A 24,482-nucleotide genomic window follows, 5' to 3' on the forward strand; every position below is an offset into this window, starting at 1 on the left:
GCATGGCTTAAATTGGGCTCTTCATTGACGGATATGCATTCCTGGTCAGAGCTTACATTTCAGTATTTGAACAACAGCCAAAACTTGTTGAAACAGCTGTTTGGTTTCCTCTGAGGTTGCAGTTCCTTGTTCTAGAGAGAGGCTGTTCAGATATGATGGACAAACATACATTGGCTTTAGGATAGGTTGTGCAGTAAATGCAGCTTGTATAATTCCAGGGATATTTTTCCAGGGATTTGTTAATTTTTAAATGGCAGCTAAAGAAATACTGAATATCACTAAGCTTTCATTACTTGCATTTCTAACATGTGTTTTACAAGTAAAAGTAAGATGTGATGATGCAAAAGTATAGAAAATCCTATTGCAAACTTGCTGTGATGTAATTTTTTCTACTGTCCAATTCAACACACCCCTTAAGAATGCATTGTTTGAGAAATGAAATGGATACAATACCAGTCAAACTGTGCTGCTTCACACTTTCATGTGCAGAACCTCACATCAATGGTCTAAATCAGATTGATGTCAATAGAATTTAAACAGGCTAACTAAATGGGCCTAGGGAGACTTGGGGTTAAATCCCCATTTTGCTGTGAAGCTCACTGGGTTTCCTTGGGCATGTCCCTGTCTTTTAAGCTAACCTACCTTGCAGAGTTGTCATGAGATTAAGATGTGGATGAGTAAGAGAATGAGATATGCTGCTGTAAAATTCCTAGGAAGAAAGGCAGGAGATAAATGCAAGGCACAAAAAAGTAATAAATTTGTAATGTCTGTCAGAAGTAGTCTTGTACATAACTAGGGTATGCTGGATCAGTTGCTCAGGAGGACAGGACAGGACAGGACAGGTAGTTTCTCTTTTTTCCTGTTCTGTGTAGTGGGTTACTTGCTATTTTTTCAATAACAAGTCTAGTTAATAAGCATGGCAAATGCTCTTAAAATATTCTGCTTTGGGGCAATTACATTTTTGATTCATCCAAGAATCTCCTTCACCCCTTTGTTGTTAATGAAAGAATGGCTGCAGCTCAATGAGAGAGCATCTTTTTTGCATGCAGAAGACCCCAGGTTTAATCTTTGGCATCTCCAGGTATGGCTGGTAATGTTCCCTGTCTGAAACCTTGGAGAACCACTACCAGTCAGTGTAGACAAGAATGAGCAAAATGGACCAGTGTTCTGACTCTGCATAAAGCACTTTCTTATGTGGTGGTAGTTTTTTTTGCTTTTGCAGTGTTGCCTGTTCAGAATAACTAAGGGTAAGAATTGTGGCCAGAGTAATGCTTACTAGCCTTGGAATTGTTTGAATGCTTCACAGTTTAGTAGCCTGACTAGTGTCCATGTGGAACATTTTTAAAACTACACATTGATGATTCAGTAATAAACTCATTAGACTAGTATAGTGGAAAAACTGGAATTGGGCATGTACCAGTTATAACGTGTCTAGAAAAGCTCATTTCAAGATGTGGTAATTTTATAAATTCTTAGAAGTTTTAAGCATGAACAACCTGGAGATCTCCATGTGGTGGTGGTATTAGACTTTATAATACAAGCAATTTGTGCAAAATGGGGAGAATTGTGCTTCTCTTGAAAGGCAGGATTGGGGATCTGCTCATTTGTTAAATGTAATATTGATAGGGTTGTTTATGCTGTATATAATAATTATATATAGTGTTGAGTACCCGCTTCTATGTAGCCTAAACAGCAGCACTTAACACATGTGAGGGAGATACAGACAAGGTTTTCAGAAGTACATTAAGTCTTTAGGGAGAAAATAATGCTAAAATGGGAGAGGTAGCCCAGTGAGGACTCAGTAGCCATGGAATGTTGGCTAAGAGAGAGAAATCTCACATTCAAGACTGCAGTCATGTGCAGGCTTACCTGGAAGTCAACCGAATTGAACACAATGGGACTTTGTTCAAGTAACTGTATGCAGGATTTCATAATCTGGTATTACATTAGGTCAGCCTATTAACAAATGGCCACTTTTGAAGCATGCAGGAAGACTTAATAAGGAGGAGGTGGTGTCTCTGAGTAGTTTCAAAATGTACTCGGGACTGTCTGCATAACCTGATCTTTTGACTGGAGATGGCTGGGACTTGCTCTAAGCTATGCCCCCTCCCATAGTCTGATGTTATAGAATCCAGAGTTCAAAGGAACATCAAAGCAGCCGCAGCATCCATGCTGTCTGCCACTTCAGGAAATCCAATAGACCTGAATCCCTGAGAGGTGGCTATCCAGCCTCTGCTTAAAAACATCTAATAAAGGAGAGTCCAACATGTTATGAGGTATCCTGCAGGGTGAAGATAGGGAACCTTTGGCCTTCTAGCAGTCATTGCTGGCTGGGATTGCTTGGAGTGCAGCAACTTGTGGAGGCCATGGGTTCCCTATCCATGCTGTTTCTGCATCACCTGCTAGACATATATATCATGTGTGCATGTGGGGAGGAGGAGTGGAAATGGTTCAACACCTCACCTCTGTTCTGAGGCCTAGGGGTAGAATGGAAAGTATCCCATCTTCACTTCACTTTGTACTTTGGGTCTTTTTGAGCTTTTCCTTTCATTATATTCCACGTATCTGAAATTCAGGTTTGTAGAATAGCTATATTTGTAGAATAGCTATATCCAACAATATGCAAGAGTAGTTTAAGCTTGTTAAAATGAAATTCATATTGTAAATTTCACTTTCATTTATTTGCTCTATTATAGGTGAACCAAAACTATTTTCTGCTTTATTTTACTTGCCTTTACTGTCAGTAAGTGTTGATTTATCAGTGAACACTCCTGATTAGTGTGTTATGTATGGGAAAATAAATATTAGTCAGTATAAAACAGTAGATCCAGTTTTTATAGAGGTATTCCTGGATGAGTTAGAAGCTTACTTGGCCTTTCAGTTCTTGTATAATCATACACAGGGATCCTGTGGCTCTAACTTCTTTCCTGCATGCTGAATGCAGATACAAGGCTTAGTGAGGATTGACTGACCTCTCAAATCTAGACTTCAAAACCTAGAAAGTTCATAATCCTTTTTATGTGTAAATATCTGTACACTGAAAGCGGTGTGGTGTAGTGGCTCAGACTGTGGAATTAACCTTCTGCAGTCAATACATGTCAATGTTGAAGAAGTGCTTGTGTCTACAAACTTTGCAAATAAACTTCAGAGACAGCATGAATGTGCATCTTCATGCATACAGTATCTGTTTTCATACATTGAATGTGCTTCCTTCCCCTCCAGATTCTCTGTTGCCATCTGCTTTAGGGGTGGGGTGGGGGTTTTTATTAATTAATTAATTAATTAAATTTGTAAAGCACCTTTCATCCGTAGATTTCAGGGCAGTTCACAGCATAAAAATACAAGATAAAAACACAAAATACATAATAAGAACAAAACATAACTCCCCCACCCACAAACACGTGTAAAAGGGTATAGGATGTTAATTAACTAAGGGCCTAGTTGAGGAGGAATGTTTTTGCCTGGCACTGAAAGGTATATAATGAAGGCATCAGCCGCACCTCCCTGGGAAGAGCATTCCACAATCAGGGAGCTGCTGCAGAAAAGGCCTGTTCTTATGCTGCCACCTGCAAGACAATGGTCCAGCACATCCACTGCCACACCTGCAGATGTGCTTCAATATAACAAACTAACAGATTTTAAAACTGGTGAAAAATTATTGTCAACACTCTACTGGTGGAAGCGGCTATCCACCTGCCAAAAATTCCTGTTGCGGCTTTGCAAGTCTCCTTGCCCCTCGCTTTCCCTTTAAGCCCCCAATCTGAGATGTTTAAAAGGGAATTGTGGTGATACTTGCAAAGCCTTTAAGAGAAACTGCTTGCTCCCATTTTAGGCAATTGTGGGTTGTGGGGGCTACCTAAAAGTGCAGCTTGAAGCAGTTTGCACTTCTTTAAGTTAGCAGGTGGCAGTGGGGTGTGTGAGAGAGACTGTTCTACTGTTCGCTCACCCACTTGCTTAAAGAAAAGCACGAGCTGCTTCAAACAGTACTTTTGCAAAAGGCTTTAATCCCTCCTCATCGGTTGATAAGGGATTAAATCCTGCTCCCTTGACCATACGTATCCTGTTCCCTACTGGGAACAGGGCACACAACCAATGCAGCATTAAACCTTTTCCTCCTGCTCAACAGCTGATGTCACTGGTGATGCCAGCTGATGAGTGGGTGTGGTTTGAGGGAAATGGTTTTGAAGGCCAAATTGGACTCCCTAATGGGCTAAGATTAGCTCATGGGCTAAAAGTTCACCACATTTTCAGTACTAAAATAGATGCCACTGGTTAAAGATGGTGATGATCATTATATAGACATACCTGTTGAAAGATAAATTGCAGACGGCAAACACCTTAAGAGGCAATTTCCCCACTTCTCTTACACAAGGGATGGCTCTTCCACGTTTATGCATATTATGACACGTGCATCTCTCCTAGAAACCAAGAAAGTGAGAAATATGTTTTAGCTGCAGAACAATAGCATTAACTAAAATTTGTAGTCTTCTTGTTTCCAGCCTGGTCACCTGGGGTCAAAACTGTAGAGTGTATATGTTGCCCCGTCCCCAGTGTCCTGATCATTTATCAGTGTTTTTGACTGCAAGGATGCTTGTAAGCACATTCAGACAAACATGCTTGTAAGCCCCCTTCAGAACTTCAGACCAAACATGTAAAGGGTGAGTAGCATGGGACTATCTTCAGGCATCGCAGACAAGGTTGACATTCAAGCCGCTATCCCACTACACACTTTTTGCTCTTGCATGTTGAGCTGAATGCCAGAAGAGGGCTAGTGACTAATGTTTATTCGTAGTGACTCAAAAATTTCTCTTAATCATGTCACATACCTGTTTTGTCAGTTTTGTACCTTGAGAGTATAGTTGTCTCTTGCAATAATTGGAGGAAACAGAAGAGGCTGGGGCTGCTGGAAATCCCACCCAGCCTCCTCAGTTGTTGCAGGATAAAGTCAAGGTTATCCCTGCTGTTGTAAAGCAGGCAGGAAAGAGATCTGGAAAAAGGGACCAGTGGAAAACCTGCACCCTTTCACCCTACCTTAGCAACCTAATTATGGGATGAATCTCTCAATTCAAGGATCTGGCAGTCCTAGGGCTGAATGCACTCTGAGAACTTGGCAAACTTTTCTATAACATATTTCATCCCAGGGCAGTGGGAGGCAATGTATCATCTTGTTCATCCTGCTGCTGTCCTCTTAGCAACACTTAATTTCTTGAAATGCAAACAAAACAGAAACATTGCAGTGATAATTCTTTGGTGGTAGCACTGTATATTTAAAAATAATTGGTTATCTTTTAAAAAACCTTTTAATGCAATAAATCACACCATTGTTACATGTATTTCCAAGAAAGCTTAGAACATAAGGATTTACTTAACAAGTACACACAAAGGCATCTCTTTATGCCATAACGAAGTGTGTAGCTTTCAAACATTAAGTGCCTTAACTCACAGTGCTGGAGAACTGAACAGTCTGCCCCTCTTGAAGGGGAGGTATAACAGTGCTCTACTTAGAGAAACTGCTGCTCCATTTATTGCAGTGGTCCTTGCCAATTTGTTTGAGTTTTTACGATACTTATTTGTGATCTACAGAACATGTGAGAGCCAACTCTCCCAGTAGGCTTCGTTTCTAATTTAGACAACCCCACAAAAGTTGAGTAGAGTGGCATGGGACTAGAGCAGAGTTAATAACAACTCTGCTCCTCGGCTTCCAAATCTGTATTGGTAAGAGCTGGTGTAAAGTAATAATGATAGACTTTGCTGTGAAGCCCACCTTATAAACTCACCAATGCCCAAACTACATTGTGGAAACAAATGTGTGTATCAGAGGCCTATTGGCTCTATTGAAGTGGGGGGAAATGGCTTCAGCTGGTTGGCTGTCTGAAATGGAGAAGTGGCTCAACACTTTCCCTGACTCACTTTCCCAATGTAAGCCTTTCCTCACAGGTTGCTTCTTCTTCCAGGGAGTTTGAGACAGTAATGTGAATTTTCTTTAAAAACATTCTTATGTAAATCAGGGTAATTTGAATTAGAAACGTATCAGTTTGCACTGGAAAGTTTTCTGATGTCCTGGAGAATGAACTAATTAGCATGTTTAATTTACTTATATTTACTAAACAAAGCTAACAACTTTGAAATAGCCAAGTTTGACTAATACATATTTACAAGTGGAACCTGGTTAGTGAACTTATAAAATGGGACATTTTCTGTGGAAAATGAAAGCACTGGTTCCAAGCATTCATTTACCACGTAAACATGCTTGGAATGCTTGGGTGGGTGGCACAGGGAAGGATTGAGCCCTCCCTTCCTGCTTATTATCCCTTTCTCAACCCACTTGCTCATCTGTTTCTGTAGAAGCTGCTTTTCCATGGAAGAGAATGTTTGGAATTTTGTTACCTTCATTTGTGGCATTTAGGTGCTCAATTGGGCTTAGGCAAATTCCTCTCTCTCTCAGCCTTGGTATCCTCCCACCCTTGCCATCTGTAGTATGGGGACAGTAATACTTGAGTAGTTTATAGGTTTTTTTTTTAAGAATTAGATAACATTATGTGCTTTTGAACGCTCAGAAGTGCTATATAAATACTTGATAATATTATTAAGCTGTGTTCATTCTCTAGCAAGCTGTCCTTCTTGGTATCCAGCAAATGCTGGTGTCCTGTGGAGAAAGCAATGAATCAAAAAGCTTTTTGAGTTGTGCATATCCAGTGTATTCCTCTGTGTGTTTTATAAAACTCAGCAACCATTTGTAAGGACAGTCTGCATGAAACCAGCAGATAACGGGATCATCACCAGTGTGAGGCATACTGCTTGTGAAGTGGTCTCAGTTGTCTTTTCCTGCTCTCGGAAGCAATGCAGTATAGATTGAAATGTTTGCTTTTAAAATTCCTCTGTATAGTAAAGTTGCTTCTATAGGGTGCAGTAGATTTATTTGTTGACTGATGAATCTATTGAATGTGGTTCTCTGCCCCCCCCCCCATGATCAGTGTAGTTACAACATGAAATTTGTAGAACAGATTAATGACAAACTGTATAGGATCAAGAAAATATGTTCCATAATTAAAGGTTCCTTTGAGTCCCAAGTATCCACAGCAGAAGCTGCCTGCTGCATCCCTGCATTGGCATTGCTGTCCTCCTCTTTCTCCTTTGCAGAGACTGCCTTTTCTGCTCTGGGTAAAGAAGAGCAAGGGGCTGGAGCAGAGGAAAAAAGGTTGTTTGAGACATCTGTGCCTGTATCTCCTAAAAACCTTAAGACAGAATGTTGGAGGAGGGGCCCCTTCAGGTGTTTTGCAGGTTTCAGGTGGCACCCTGGCCACCCAGGATGGGTAAAAGCATATAGAATCATAGAATCATAGAGTTGGAAGAGACCACAAGGGCCATCGAGTCCAACCCCCTGCCAAGCAGGAAACACCATCAGAGCACTCCTGACATATGGTTGTCAAGCCTCTGCTTAAAGACCTCCAAAGAAGGAGACTCCACCACACTCCTTGGCAGCAAATTCCACTGTCGAACAGCTCTTACTGTCAGGTAAGATAGTAAGATAGCTCTTACTATCACCTCATGAAAGGGGTTTGGGAACTTGAAACTTCTATGTGCACTATTTTGTGGAATTTTGTTAGATCTAATAAAGGTGTTGTCCTCGTATGGATTTGTTACTTTTTTGCTTAATGGCCAACATAGCCATTTTAAGGTTTTCAAAGATTAGGAAAGATTCCTCTTCCCAGGAAGATTTAAAAAAATTAAGCCACTTCTTAAAATGTGGAGGGGAAAGCATTAAAGCATTGTTTTGCATTCAGTAAAGATTGCATGTTGAACTGAGCTGAGACTAACACATTAGTGTTATTTAGAAAGCTCAATTACTATTGCTTTGTTTAATGTCAGAGCATTTTTCTTTCAGCTGCGCTAGTCTTGTGCTTGATCTTGGCCCTGGAAAGAACTGCTAAGAAGCCCATTAAGGTTTCACTTTCTAATGCCTGTGAAAGGATTTAAGTAGATTGTTGAAATTGCTCCTAGTAAATGGTGTGATCAGCATCACAATCCACCTTGCTACAAACTGTTGCTGACAGCAAAACACTTCCTACTACTAGCTTTCTTTACCATGGCATTTAAGAGCTTGTAGACACAAGAGAACTTGGTTAGAATGGCTGCATGCATTCTGGTGTGTGTGTATTGAACCTGAATCAAAGTCCAAGTGCATCTGACACAGGAGTTAGCACTTGAGCAGGAGTTGACTGTGAAGGATGAACATTGGAATCTGCACAAGGGAAAAAGCAATAGCTTGTGCTTGTTGGGAAAATGCAGATGATCCACTGGCTGCTAATATTGCTTTTACCAGGTGCGTATGGCTCTTAACGCTGGGTTTATGTTTCATAGAATCATAGAATTGCAGAGTTGGAAGGGACACTGAGAGTCATCTTGTCCAACCTCCTGCAATGCAGGAATATCAGCTAGATCATATACATGGGAGTCTGTTCCTCTGTTGAAAAGCTCTTACTGTCAGAAAGTTCTTCCTGATGTTTCCAGGGAATAGTGCTAAAGCCAAAATCATGTATAGTCAAAACACAGTTGATTCATTGGTGGGTGAGATTGCCTAAGTTTTTCCCCTGGATGCCCCCCTTTCTGCCTCCTTTTTAATTTTTTTAACAATTTTTGCCAAATGTGTAAACCTGAATGTGTACGAGTTAAATGTGTGTAAGTTGCAAGTTACCTGCACAGATTTGTGTCCTTGTCCTGTTCAGTCGTCTCAGAGACGAGTTCAATTCACAGATGAAAATTCATTGTTTGATGGCTGCAGTTAAAGTAACAGCTCAACCTGTGCAGGCTGCCTATCTTGCATCAAATTCTACAAATAGTATTTGCATGTCACCTGCTAACACCTCTAATCAAAGAGACACAAGATCTACCCACCCTGGAAGAATGGCAGATGAAGGTGATAGACTATATGGAATTGGCGGAAATGACTGGCAGAATCCGAGACCAGGGAGAAGAGTCGGTGGAAGAAGATTGGAAGAAATTTAAAGATTATTTACAGAAACATTGTAAAATTAAAGAATGTTAAAATGATGTCGGAATGAAATTAAGTGGTTTTTAGCAGCAATGTTAAAAAAGAGTATGTAAAAATGGATGGTTAACAGGTGAAAATGTAAAGTTATAATATATTAAGATAAAGAATTAAGATAAAAACAAAGAGGGAAAGGATTTGCTGAAGTAAACATTTGAACTGGAATACAAAAAAGAGGTGTGAGGAGGTCAGGGAAATAAGTGAATGAAAGGCAAGATATTGAAAGATGGATTTACTTTTAACTGTTTTTATTTTTCTGTATTTTGTATCTTTTGTTTCGTTTTTCTATTTTTTTTTACTTCTGTAATCTTTTTTGAAATTCTAATAAATATCATTTAAAAAAACACCACCTCTAATCAAAGGAGTTCACTTGTTTGAGAGTCATCAAGTTATGAGGTTTCAAGAGGGAGAGAAACTGAGGCAGAGAGAAATGTTGACATTCCCTTTTGTTACTAAACTTTCTTCAATAATAAAAAGGCATGCATATTGAGGTTTTGGTAATAAGCAGATACATTGTAATTTGTTTTGTGTTAGTTTGACTCAGAGTCCTATTGGCAACAAATGAGAGGCATGTTTGGTACTCTTAAGTGTGCAACTGCAAATGCAGGAACTATTTGTGGAAGAAGTCTAGGATGTGTATACATACACCACCACATTTTACACAGCCTCTGTGGTCCTGCGGTTGTTCTCTTCAGCCTCACAGGTGAGTAGAGAACTAGTCCAGCACAAGCCATTATTTGAAATGAGGACCAGTCACTATTATTATTATTATTATTATTATTATTATTATTATTATTACCCCGCCCATCTGGTTGGGTTTCCCCAGCCACTCTAGGCGGCTCCCAATCAAGTGTTAAAAACAATACCGCATTAAATATTAAAAACTTCCCTAAACAGGCTGCCTTCGGATGTCTTTTAAAAATAGGATAGCTGCTTATTTCCTTGACATCTGATGGGAGGGCGTTCCACAGGGTGGGCCCCACTACCAAGAAGCCCCTCTGTCTGGTTCCCTGTAACCCCACTTCTCGCAATGAGGGAACCGCCAGAAGGCCCTCGGCGCTGGACATCAGTGGCTGAACAATGGGGGTGGAGACGCTCCTTCAGGTATACAGGACCGAGGCCATTTAGGGCTTTAATTGCTCAACAGTCCATTTGGACTGGAAATATAAATGTTATTATTAATTTCATTGCATTACCACTTTATATGTTAAAGAAAAAAATCAAAGCGATTTACAACACATTAAAACATAAAATAAAACAATTCAGAGTAAAACAAATTTAAGCTTCAAGGGCAATATTTAGATTCTTCTCTAAAGTGATATTTTACTTTCACCATAACAGAAGTATTCTAGTTTGTTTCTGCATTTGAAGTTTGGATACTACCTTGGTCTCTACACCTGTTTTCAGTCTCTCTTGAAGACCGTTATCTGGATGAAAGCTGGTGTGCATGTTTTGAACTCCCACAGGTTTTCTGAGAGTTAAAAAGTACAAACCATAACTGTAATGCAATATATTCCTTGAGATTTTTGATATTGGAATTATGCTTTCTGACATAAATTTCTGTTTGATGTTTGAACATCTGCTTGCCCTTTATTTACACTTAAGATGCAAGATAGATTCTAGTGTGAAGTGAGGTCTACTTTAGTGAAAATCAGTATTTTACTTCCTCTGCCTCTTTCTTCCCAGGATATAGCTGATTCAGGCAGTGATGCAACTGACATGATTAAATTGCTTTTCTTAGATTGCTAAATAATTGCACTGTAATGCTGGGCAGCACTTGCTTAAGATGTTACTAGCCTCGGAAATTGAATCTATTTCTCCAAGTTATCTGGGTTCCTGTTTTCTAATCAAAAAGTATTCTAGACCTCAGAATATTTACCACCTCCCTTTCTGTAAGCCAGAAAATAGGGCTGTTGCTTTCACTAAAATTAAATTCACTTCATACATTCACTAGTGTATAGTCCGTCCGTCCCCTCCCCACGCATAAATCTCTGTTGATGATAACCAACTGCTCCACTAGGGTGCAGCAGTGCATATTAAAAAGAATTCAATTGTAGCTGGTCTTTAATGACACTTTCTTAAATGGCTTGTTGTTGTTATTTAGTCGTTTAGTCGTGACCGACTCTTCGTGACCCCATGGACCACAGCACGCCAGGCACTCCTATCTTCCACTGCCTCCCGCAGTTTGGTCAGACTCATGTTTGTAGCTTCGAGAACGCTGTCCAACCATCTCGTCCTTTGTCGTCCCCTTCTTCTTGTGCCCTCAATCTTTCCCAACATCAGGGTCTTTTCCAGGGAGTCTTCTCATGAGGTGGCCAAAGTACAGGAGCCTCAGCTTCAGGATCTGTCCTTCCAGTGAGCAGTCAGGGCTGATTTCCTTAAGAATGGATACGTTTGATCTTCTTGCAGTCCATGGGACTCTCAAGAGTCTCCTCCAGCACCATAATTCAAAAGCATCAATTCTTCGGTGATCAGCCTTCTTTATGGTCCAGCTCTCACTTCCATACATCACTACTGGGAAAACCATGGCTTTAACTATACGGACCTTTGTTGGTAAGGTGATGTCTCTGCTTTTTAAGATGCTGTCTAGGTTTGCCATCGCCTTTCTCCCAAGGAGCAGGCGTCTTATAATTTCGTGACTGCTGTCACCATCTGCAGTGATCATGGAGCCCAAGAAAGTAAAATCTCTCACTGCCTCCATTTCTTCCCCTTCTATTTGTCAGGAGGTGATGGACCCAGTGGCCATGATCTTCGTTTTTTTGATGTTGAGCTTCAGCCCATATTTTGCGCTCTCCTCTTTCACCCTCATTATAAGGTTCTTTAATTCCTCCTCACTTTCTGCCATCAAGGTTGTGTCATCTGCATATCTGAGGTTGTTGATATTTCTTCTGGCAATCTTAATTCCGGTTTGGGATTCATCCAGCCGAGCCTTTCGCATGATGAATTCTGCATACAAGTTAAATAAGCAGGGAGACAATATACAGCCTTGCCGTACTCCTTTCCCAATTTTGAACCAATCAGTTGTTCCATATCCAGTTCTAACTGTAGCTTCTTGTCCTACATAGAGATTTCTCAGGAGACAGATGAGGTGATCAGGCACTCCATTTCTTTAAGAACTTGCCATAGTTTGCTGTGGTCGACCCAATCAAAGGCTTTTGCATAGTCAATGAAGCAGAAGTAGATGTCTTTCTGGAACTCTCTAGCTTTCTCCATAATCCAGCGCATGTTTGCAATTTGGTCTCTGGTTCCTCTGCCCCTTCGAAATCCAGCTTGCACTTCTGGGAGTTCTCGGTCCACATACTGCTTAAGCCTGCCTTGTAGAATTTTAAGCATAACCTTGCTAGCGTGTGAAATGAGCGCAATTGTGCGGTAGTTGGAGCATTCTTTGGCACTTCCCTTCTTTGGGATTTGGATGTAAATGGCTACTTTCACTATAAGAGACAGTAAGCCTCTGTATATAGTTGTTGGGAATCATAAGCAGAAGGAGGGTTGTTACACTTCATCTTGGTTGTAGGCTTCTTAAAGGCATCTGGTTAGCCAGTGTGAGAACAGGATGTTGAACTAGATGGGCTTCTGATCCAGTGATGGTGGCACCAACAGGGCCTCACTTGCCCATTATAAGATCTGAGATGGTTGATATTGGGGAAGTTGTTCTTTTCGGTACTTGGTACTGTCTTTAAGGGCAACCCCACATAATAGTGTTTTACATTAGTCTATACAGGAGCATGGACAACTCAGGTAAGGCTATTCCAATCTAGGAACAATTACAGCTGATGACAGAGCTTGAACTGGGCATAAACACTCCTAGCTACAGAAGCCAGTGATAAGTTGGACTCCAAGTGGACTTCCAGCCTACAAACGTCTTTCTTTGTAGGGGAAAGGTCTGTGGCACTTCCTCCTCCTTAACATTCCGATATATGGGTGGGGTATAAATAAATTATTATTATTATTACTATTACTATTACTATTATTATTTATTATTTATTATTTATTATTTATTATTTATTATTTACTTACCTGCTGAGGCCTTCAAGAAAAGAAGGTTGAAGGGTGATTATAGACAATAAGACAATAAGAATTTAGTATTTATATAGCACTCTTTCTAAGTGCTCAAAGCACTCTTAAATCTGTGTTGTTAAATAAAGTTCCAACATACAGTCCTCTCCGGGAGAATTATTAGCAAGTATTAATGACACCTGAGCGTTGGGTCCCATTAAAATTGGCTGTTGCTTTGTATTCACTAGGTTTTGCAATATCATATTGGTCTCATTGGAATTCCTGATTGGGGAGAAGAAGCCCACAACAAGGCCTCTGTAGATAAACACAAGTTGCCAGGCAGCTCCTGAGTACATTAAGAAGATGCTTGCCAGTAATCTGCAGCAGTAGCAGTGCCTCACAAAGCAATTTGTGCTGCACTACCAGGGATTGAAAGCATTTGCCAAGTTCAGTACTGGCACCACTGTTTTGTATGACAGTTGTCAAATACCTCCATTTGGCTGAAGTATTATTATTATTTTATTTATTTATACCCCATATTTTCTCCTGACAGCACTCAAGGCAGGGGAAAAATATGTGAAATATGTGAAGGCTTGCTCCAGGGACTCTTCTACCATTCAGTGATGGTTGTAATATGTGTGTAAATAATCTTGCCTACTTTTATCAGTGAAATTATTGGATTTTTTAAAATAAAAGAGCCATGTAGAAAGTCTTGCAATTCAAACAGAAAACTCTTTTGTGAATAGTTGCATTACACAGTTGTAGTTTATGTAAGCTATGAGAACTTGGAAGATAGATTACAGAGCTTTTGTATAGTATTGCAGTGGCAGGTTGCAGGAACTAGCTTAAAAATATTTCTAGCCTATAACATAGAACTTTGGTATTATATGAGAAGTACATCTATATTAGCATAATAAGCTGGGTGCAGAACATCTCTTGCTGTATGTTTTAGTGCTCCTCTGTCAAAGGGTTGTCTTTTCTACATTGTGAGAAATCCATGGCAGTGCTACAAGTTAATGGGAAAAATCAATATAGAGCTGATCTTTTCCACCACATCCTCTTAAGGCACGAGGGAGGGAAACTGGCAAACCCATATGCGCCTTCCTTAGCCTCACAAGTAAATGAGGGCAATCCCATTGATTTCCATGCAGTTTCCTAAATTTACTTATATATAACACACTCTCTCTCCCCCCCCCCTCTCTCTATATATATTGGAATCCAGCAAAATTTGTTTAAAAATACATCCAATTGGGTTTGGCTACTGTTCTCTCTGTACAAGTCTTTCAACAAAGGTCAAGACTTCTTCAGTGTCGTCATTGATAGCTCTTCCCATTTTTCTACGTTACAGTCTTATCCCTGTTGGGTTTACAAACGTCACTGCAGTCTTACATTTCCTAAGCCACAATACCTCTGGGAATTTGCTTTTATTTTACGTTCAAATTGCACTTTGAATACTTACTAAAGAGAACATTGATGTGATGATGTCAAATTAATTGCAGTGCCTCATCTTGAGCTAGTTGCTGTTATTTGCACTTTATAGGCAGGCAAGTAAGTTTGAGAGAGAATAAATTAGGAGCATGGTAGGTGAGTAAAAAACCAAATGCTTAGCTTGTAGCCTGTTTTCCATCCTGACTGTGGAGGAGGGGAATCTATCATGGAAACACCTGCTACTAGCCTCTTAGGCTAGTTGCTTTTTAGACTTATAAGGTTAGTCTCACACTACTTCTAGTTAGGTGTCCAAATTAGCAAACTATGATTAGTACTTCTCCCCATCCCCTGCAAAAAAACAAACAAACATGAATTAGAATTAGTTTTTTTCTGATTCTGTTTAAGAAAGTGATTAGGGTTGCCAAGTTGTTGCAGCAAACTATTTTGAACACTGAACAGAAAATAAAGGTGTAAGAATAGAAGAGGGAATAAATGAGTCTCTGGCACATTCTCAATTGTTTAGAAAGATCATCTGCACTGAGTAATTTAGTCTACAGCAGATTTTAATTCAGAATTCCTATCTAAGTCCTCTATTATTATTATTTTTAAAATGCATTGATAAAATCATTGATCTTCATATGAAGGGCTTGATGGAACATATTTAGCATATATCTTCTTCCCTGAATTTTCTGATTGCATGTTTCTGGGTATATGGGGTTTTTTTTTGCGGAGTGGGGGGTGACAGATCATGGGAGCATGCAGGTTGTTATTACAATTTGACACATTCCCAAAGCCACCCTTGTCTGTTTTAAATTGTTCAGCACTACCATTGTTGTCCTTTGCCATGTTATGCATGAGAACATGCAGGTGATAATTGGGGAAAGTAATATACTTTTACTTTTGCCCATTCCTTTTGACTGCTCCCATAACCAGTATTCCTTGGAGTGAATGACCTCCTCTGAGTCAGTAATATGGCAGAGTAGTGACAGTGGTGGCTGTGGGATCTAGGAACTATTCAGTAGTAAAGTCAGAACCACAGTAATAAGAACCCTACAGTCCCATACTCTTCACTCCTTCCCTAATTCTCCCCGTATTAATTCCTTAGTCCTCTCCTTTTTGTTTAGAGTTATTTCTGAACTGGTGTAACCATAGTTATCCTTTAAACCAGAGATTTGTTTAAAGTTTCCGAGAGTGCTTTCAGTCTCTGGTTTAAAGGCTATGGTAACTTTTATTTATGCCAGTTCAAGTGTAGCTCTAAAGCATAATTAATACAAGAAAGGATGATGAACTTTGCATGGGCAGAGCTTCAAGGGAGGGTGTAAGCCTTTGCTCCACTAGTGATCATTCAGCTATGGTTTTGCAACCTGTGTGGCATCTAAACTTCATTGTTGGCATCCATCTGTCTTGGGAGACAATGGAGGAGTGCACCTTTGGGGGTGAGGTCAATCTGTTGGAATTCAAGCACCAGGCCTGTTGGCATCTGAACTGTGCCTGTGTGAAAAAATCTTCACACTTATTACAATTATTAACATTTGAATGCTTACAAGGATTAGGAAATGGCACTTTTGTGGCTTTGGATACTGCAGCCCTTGGATATTCCATTGATGGGATTCCTAAGCCACTAGTTTCTGTCTGGGGAGGGGTGTCAAAGATTACTAAAAGAATCAGATTGCCTTGAGAGGTACTTTAGTAGTTTTAACATGGAGATCATGCATATGACAACTACCATAAAAGCAGCAATTCCTGCCTTTATATTTCAGATTAAAACTCTTGCAAATGTGTGGCTAACATTTAGAGGAAATGAAGTGTGTCCCCAGATAGTGCTGGCGGCCAGGAGTTTGGAACCTTGAAACAATGAAGTGAAATTACAGAAGGTCAAATGCTTCCAGAATAAACTAGCAAAATTGACTCTTTGTTCTGGAGAGATCATTATGAAATTACAAGGTGGTGAAGTACAGTGTAGTGTGTAATTCTGCGGGAATAGGTGCTCAGTTTATTTTCTACACTAAACTACAATAAAATGAAATAAAATTTTTGAGGGCAATGCTACTGCCTACAAACCTATAGCTTCAGTTCAACTTTGTTCACATAATTCCATTAATCCCTCTCCCCATTTTACAAAATACCTTCGAATCCAATCTGAGTTCAAAATCTCTAGATCTCAAGAGTGATTTTTATCTTTGTAAATAAGCATAAATGGTTTCCCTTCGTAGACTTTCTAATGACAGGTGTCGGAATTCTCTCAAAATATGCTATGAGTGTTTCTAATACCTAATAGGGCACTGGGCCAGTAAAACAATTATAAGAAAGAGCTGGAAGAAGGAAGTGCTTGGGGTCTTTGCTTGGAATTGCAAAAAGGTTTTCTGAAAAGTGTTCACTGGTAGCATTTGCTTCATATGTCCCCCCTCCCGCCCACCCGAGTCTTTACAATAATTTTCAGCTTGCTTAACTTCCTTTTACTTTCCATTTCCCCATTTATTATACAATCATTTGATTGTGCTGTCTGTACAGAATGCATAAATTGCATATTTGTGTATCTCTATGTGCTTCATTTTTATTTATTTTAAAATGTTGAAATAAAGGTTTCCAGGGTGTCTTACCTGTTTCTATTGCACTTTGGAATATAGGTCAAGAGAAGGACATGTTTTACTTTTTGCTCAGGGAAAACAGGATTCACTGAGACCTGTGACGGGTGGTGGTCATTTTCTCCACATTTTACATTGTATTTGATATTACAAAAGGGAGAAGAATTTAACCCCCACCTATACTCTTATTGCTTCAAGTGGTTGTATCAAATTTAATCTAGGTATGGTAAAAATGGCAATGATTTCTACAATAAATGAAGGGTGGAAATTGATTTCAAGGTGAGTCATTCCACTTTTAAGTGAGTGATTCACCTCTGTGTGTATATAACATGTAAATGTACATATTTGTATGCAGTGTAGTACAAGCAGTCTAGCCTAACTCAAAATTACTACTAGATGATGTCAACACTCTATTATGGAGTCTGATCAGTTGTGAGGGCCTCGGTTTGTATGGCAGAATACACTTTCAGCCCTATGTATGATGTGGATAAAGAGTGTGCGCCTACTGACCCCATAATCCAAACGTTGGTTGTAAACTTTACTGTATATACTATATTTCCTGTCAAGTATTTCACATCAAGTTGTAATCCAAACATCTCAGATTTTCACAAGCCTTTCTCTTTTTCACATTCTTTTCCTATTCGCTTCCTCCTTGCTGTTTATTGGTCTTGTACTTTCCATTATGCTTATGTAGGCAACTGTCTGAAGAGATTCCTCTAATAATTTGTTTACATGACTTCCATTAAACACAGTTTATTGCTGGCTCTACAGTTAGGCTCCCAGATAATTGCTTTCACTGAAGCAAGTTGCTTTAAAGATCTTTAGTAACTGTTATAATCTAGTTTTCCTTCCTGATGGAAACTGTTTGTATAACTTTGTGCTACGGTGAACCAAGATAATCTGATGTCTATTAAGCCAAAGTAGTTTGTCTGTTTTTGCCTGTAGAATTATGGTGGTTTGAAAGGCTACTCTATTACAATTGCAGCTTTGAAATCATGCATAGTCACAAGGCTCTCACAGTGGCCAAACCCACTTTCACCCGCCTCTGGTATGTAGCACTTGATGTGTTAGCCAAGATTAAATGTGGCCCTAAGGCCAAGAAAGGTTATCTACTTTGTGTTATATTCCATCTGTGAAGAAAGCATTTAGTCTTCTCTTGATGCAAAATTAACAATTTTAGTCTGTCCAGTAACTATCAGACCTTAGCTTAAGCCTAGTCAAATGTCACAAACGTTTCATTTTTGTTTACTGCTTTTTGTTGTGAGATTAGACCTGGGACAAAGTAGGGTGAAGCTGAAAAGAACAACACTAGAAAAACAGAAGGGACAACTGCACAATATGCAAAGTCCTCTATTCCCATACTTCACCACTGAATATCATGGCTGCTGGTTTTAAGAAAAACCCTGTATGCACATAATGCTCAGCCATGGTTTGTTAAACCACAAGTTAAGTACAGGTTTCCCCACAGTCCATCAAACCATGACTTGTTTCCCTAAAATTTGTTTTGTTTTCCTATTGCTTGTACATTATAACTATGACATTTAAGGTGGAATTACCAACCAAATTGTTAAGGATACTTATCTGGGCATACCTTGTAAGTAAACAGACCATAGGTGAACTTGGCTTGCCTATAACGTTGAACCAAGTCTAGATGGAAATATTTTGAGGACCTTCCCTTTAGCCGGGTCCTCAGTGGCATTAGGAAATAGTCACTGCATCACTTGTTGATCCAGTAAATTGAGATGCTTTCCAAACAGCTATGGAGGAAACATGTATTAGGAGAAATAAAACTGCTTGCATTTAGAAAGTTGCTTAATAAGTAGAATTTCTAGGTAATTTGAATCAAATGTTCCAATCAAAATCTCCATTGAACTGTTTGTTAACTTGATATTGAGTATCCAATGTGTAAAAGGCAGTTGATCAAATAATTGGTTAGATTCAGGGGCTAACTTCCAGTTAGGAGTGCTTCCAGTCTAGACATTTTTCCTTCCGTGCCAGTTTTACTAGTGGTCCTTTCTGCGTTTTCTATAAGAAGTTGGTAACCTGTAGCACATAGGTTACATATGAACACCCAAGAATTTCATTTTATTTTTTATTTTTTTTGCAGCCCAAAGACCCGTCTAAGTTTCGTCATTCCCCCAAATTAAAAATTAATTGTTTTAGCTGCATGTCTGTGTGGGCTAGAAAAAGACAATACTTTTCTTGTGCAGTAAGCAGAAAATACATAATCTGTTGTGCGGTGCTGTGTGTTCGTGTTTGTATGTAGCGGAGGGAGGGAGCACCAATTATTTTAAATGTCATGTGGAAGAGAACAGGACACCAAAACACCTTTAATATTTGCAAGGTTTTACGCTTGGGGGCAATATGGTTTATCTACTTGAGTAGGGAAGTCCTGAGTACAGTCATACCTCGGGTTACAGACACTTCAGGTTGCGTGTTTTTGGGTTGTGCACCGTGCCAAAGCTGGAAGTACCGGAACAGGTTACTTCTGGGTTTTGGCGCAGACGCGGCGCTGCGAGTTGTGAACGCTGCGGGTTGCGAACGTGCCTCCCGCACGGATCACTTTCGCAACCTGAGCGTCCACTGTACTGTGTTGCTCCTTTGCTAGTTTTTTCCACAGGTTGGTACATGGATGAACCTGCACACTTCATTTAAACCTTTTCCCCCTGTACTTTTTTGTCACTTTCCATGCACCAGAAATACTAACTTGTCTCTCCCAGGAGAGGAGAGGTGCCCGTCTGTAAAATGTCAGGGAACATAATAACAATAGATTTGGGCTTATTTTCAGAGAGAAGCAGAGAGAAACAGTCATGTAGGGTGAGGTCCTCAGACTATTTGTTTATTTCATTTCATTTCCTGCCTTTCATCAAAAAGTCCCAGGGCAGGTTACAGCATTAAAAACTATTTTAAAAACCCTTCTCTTGGCACTTGCCAAGGCCCATTGCCCCCCCCCCCAAAAGTTGAGGACCCCTGCAGTAGAGGATGCACATGGGTTTGCCTGATGCCAGTTTCATACATATAGTGAAGTGATGTACATCACTGCTACTGGGATGTTTAGGTTGCATATTTGTGGCAGCCAATACAAAGCTGCTTACTAGAAATTGTCATAGCTTCTCAGCGATTTCCTAATTCATTTCTCTGTTCTCTTGCTTTCAGATTCTCACAAACATAAAGATAAACACAAAGACCGGGAACACAGACACAAAGAGCACAAGAAGGACAAAGACAAAGATCGAGAGAAATCTAAGCACAGTAACAGGTGAGATTGCTGGTTGTTGTCAGCAGGTTTGTTGTCCTGACATGCAAAACTAGGCCTGGAAACATGTGAACGGGGTTGCAAGATTACAGTCAGAGTGCTTGTCAGCTGGCTAGTGGGGAGGTGGCACGCATTGCACTTGCTTCATGTGATCCCATCTGACTGGGCTATTGGCATACTTCTCAGCTGTTTCCAGCCATAGTTGGGGGAGATGTGGATATGATGCAGTCTCAGAGATTGGCCAGTCAGGTTGTTGTTGGTCAGATAATATTGTGTCTACTATGCCAATAAGTTCATTGGCTGGCCTAAGTATTGGGCAAGCCAAGAAGCCTGCTTTAGTCACTTTTGTTCACATACTCTTTAACTTTGCAGGAGATGCAAGGTAGTTCACCACAAATTAAAGCCAATAGTGCTTGCTCTTGATAGGCATAGCAGTCCTTTGGTACTTGGCTTCCTTTCCCTACTTCAAAGGTCTCCACATAAATTGGTGGCCATTCTCATTGGAACTCTTGTTTTAATAATCTTCTCAAGTCATAAAGTGACACTTGAAATGGTAAATTCAAGACAGCTATTTTTTTACTGTTTGGGGGTTAACCAAGTTACATGTAAGTTAATGTTACTGAGGTTAAAACCTGTGAATAGCTTCCAGATATCAAATGATGGGGCTGCCATTCTATGGTATATATGATTGCCCTCCCTTTCATTCACATAGCCTTATTTTGTACCTAAACAGTTACACAAATTTAACCTTTTAACAAGTTAAACACCTTGATCCCTTTTGTGCTTTTTTCTAAACTTGAATATATTTTAATAAACCATTTCATTTTCCAATTTGTGATAGATGGGAGATATTTCTTAGCCAACATAGCTCCAAAACTTACAACATTCATATACCTTGGAGGCAGAGGCTGTAAATGTCTTGGCTAAGCTGTTGCACACTTTACTGGTTGCTTAAATCCCAGCAATGCTAATTAACACACTTTGCAGGGAATGGGGGTGGTATTTCACCTTGTGCTTCCAAATGTTGCTAAATTGTTGTGAAACTCTCTTCTCTCCTCCACCCACATTGGAGTGTTTACAGCTTTTTAGAACGGGACTTTTTGCATAGCATAATGCAAAACCTGCTTGGCTTTTGGCTCATTACTCCGATGTGTTTCTTGTCTATAATCTCAATCACATTGCAGCCTTCCAAAAGATAATATATATACTTTAGAAGGGGAGCAAAAAACCCAGCCAAATGGGTGGGGTGTAAATAATAATAAATTATTATTATTATTATTATTATTATTATTATTATTATTATTAGTGAGAACACAGTGGATAAGGGTTAGACAGTGCCACAGGCTGTAGCACCTTATTCATCATACAGGTGTTTACTTGTGTCCATTCAATGAATTATCCATTCAATGAATCTTGTGTGACAGTTCTGCCCAAGTGAGGAGCTCTTAGTTAGAATTTATATGCAGACAAATTAATTATGGTATGTAGAGCTTTTCAAGTATGATTGCTTAGTAATTGTATTCATATTTTACTTTTTCCTAAACCTTAGAGGCTTTTTAAATGAACATATTTATATACCAATCACCTTATATTCCTTATCTGGCTACCTATTCATGATGATGTCCTGCACTGACTAACACAGTACTTTGGCTCTTTCTTGAAGGCACACTGTGCCCCTTTACCTTATTCAATTCAGTAGTACTTACTTCTGAGTAGACACAATAAATTGCCTTGTCCCATCCAAGCTTGCACTGTGTAATGGGCATGATACAATTATAATAGATTCATTGAGAACATAATATTTGCAATTTGAAGCACTTCAAATCAGGAAGTGTATACTGAGATGGCTCCCCTGTGTGTCGAGGGGATCAAGCATATGAGTGTATCCTGCCTCTTATGCCGCAGATCGCCTATATGGGGGCTCAACGTGAACTGACTACATAACTTGGATCATGCATTTAATTCAGATTTTTTTCTAGGATATTGCTCTTGCAATCTTGGCCCATGTGCTTTAGGGTTGGATTCATGTACCATATTTAGAAGTTGTCTGGTGATGTCTGAGGAGGTGGGACAGGCATGCTGAGAGGGCAAGTAGGGGAGGTGCACATTCCCCACTTTGTATAACAGGAATATGGTAAATCAGTGAAGAAATTCTGTCACTTTTTCCATTCTTACTCCTTTTGTGTTTTGAAATCACACGCCTCCCATGTTTCATCTCATAAATATACCTGTGCTCAGTCCTGCACTAGGGAGGGAGAGAGAAAGAAAGAGAGAGAGAGAGAGAGAGAGAGAGAGAGAGACCAGAACTCTATGTCAGGAGTTGAATTACTAGAACCTGTATAAATAAAAGGCTTTATATACTAATAGTAAAACCTCAAACTTGGCTCGGCAGCAAATCTTCCAGTGCTCAAGCAGTGTCTCTGCTTACATAGAATTCTTAGCACACACCCATGTTAGGGAGGCAGGTTGCTGAATTACACTTAATATGATCCAGGAAGTGGAAAAACTGGCCAAAGGGACAGGCCTAATTCCTGTAGAATGGTTTAGGCCTGCATAAGGTGACGTGTAAGAGATGATCAGGGGCAAACCAGAGTGTTTGGGCTAGCCATATTGAAGTTTTGGTGGGGTGGGGGTTGCCTTGGTACTATAGCTGTTTTCATACTTATAAAGTTATTCCATTAAGGGAGCAAAATTTATTTATTACGATTATACTGCAACCTTCGTCCCAAAGGAGCCCAGCCTACATTCAAGTTTACTTGAATTTATTATTGTTTCTGGATTAATCTTCATGCTTTTAAATTCAGCATATTGGATCCAACATCCAATATCTTTCAGCCCAAAGGCAACTTGGAAAGCAGGCTGGTGTACAAAGTAAATGTAGCAAAAATGTAGGGCTTCTTAGTAGAGAGTATAAAGTTGCAGGACATCATATTCAGGTAACTCTCATCTTACTCGAGATTTCAGTTCTGGGAGTCCACGCATAAACACAGAAATGTATGAAGCCGGGAACAACCCCCTCCTGTGAGGTTTTTTACTCTGCTTTGTAAAGGCGGTACAAGGGCTCTGGCAGTGTCCCAGAGCCCTTCCACTGCTTCCCCAAAATCTTGTAAGCCTGCAATTGTAGCTGTGCACAGGTGGCCAGGGAAGAATAAATAAATAGGGAGCAGAGGGAATGGTGGGTGTGCTCATCTTGCTTTCAGGCCAAGGAAGCCGGTGTTTGTCCACAGACAGCTTTCCATGTCATGTGGCTAGCATGAGTAAACTGTTTCTGGTGCAACAGAACACCGTGACGGAAACCAGAGTGCATGGAAAAGCCATTTACCTTGCTGTCTTAGTGGTACCTATTTAGCTACTTGCATTGGTGTGCTTTCGAACTGCTAAGTTGGCAGGAGCTGGGGCAGAGCAACAGGAGCTCACTCCGTCGCAGGGATTCAAACCACCGACCTTCTGATCGGCAAGCCCAGGAGGCTCAGTGGTTTAGACCACAACGCCACTCACATCCTGTAATGTAATTCAGCTCATTGGAGTGCTGGTGGGAGTGTTAACTTGGAGAAAGAATTTTAGCTGGTATTTTATCTAGGGCCTGTAACTATTATAATCAGTTTTGGTTTATTGCAGTCTATATGGTTCTTTATATAGCTTGCTGAAAGTCCTGTGCTGGTTCAAGATAATAAATCAGAAATAAATGTATTTATTTGAGTCAGTACAATACATAAGTGCCACAAGGATTAGGCTCACGGTGGCTTTCTATGTCATATTCAGTGCAGGTTTTTTTTGTTTAGTTCATCTCCAAACAAGAAGTCTTAACTCTAGCAATGCCATTAATGTTGTGAGCAATTTCCAGAGAGTACAGTGATGCCTACTTGAAGGAAACACTTCCTGAAGGAATAGCTGTGCATCAATCTTCTAATAAAGTAAAGTGCTTTTTGCAGAGGTTTTTTTTTTTTTAAGTACATCTCAGAATAAATCATCAAAATACTTTGCTTCCTGTGAATCAAATCAAAAGCTTTTATGAAAACAAGGAACATGGAGCAGAAACAGATTCAAACACTGAGTAAAACACTTCACAGTAGCAAAAATATCGTTTTCTAGCTCTACCATGCTTCTCCATACATAATTGGCCAAAAGAACCTTTCAGATTCCTATGCTGAATCTGAGTCCTCAACTT

At 39.8% G+C, this 24,482-nt stretch overlaps 1 protein-coding gene across 1 annotated transcript in view; it reads left to right on the top strand.

Moving 5' to 3' along the window:
- TOP1 (DNA topoisomerase I) overlaps positions 1–24,482 on the top strand; it is a 74,808-nt gene that overhangs the window by 14,673 nt on the left and 35,653 nt on the right. The window contains exon 3 of the mRNA XM_053394063.1: positions 20,215–20,317. Within this exon, the coding sequence (XP_053250038.1) occupies positions 20,215–20,317 (103 nt within the window). The remainder of the gene's footprint in view (positions 1–20,214; positions 20,318–24,482) is intronic.

This window comes from Podarcis raffonei, chromosome 6 (genome assembly GCF_027172205.1).
Source record: "Podarcis raffonei isolate rPodRaf1 chromosome 6, rPodRaf1.pri, whole genome shotgun sequence".
In the NCBI taxonomy this organism is placed as follows: domain Eukaryota; kingdom Metazoa; phylum Chordata; class Lepidosauria; order Squamata; family Lacertidae; genus Podarcis; species Podarcis raffonei.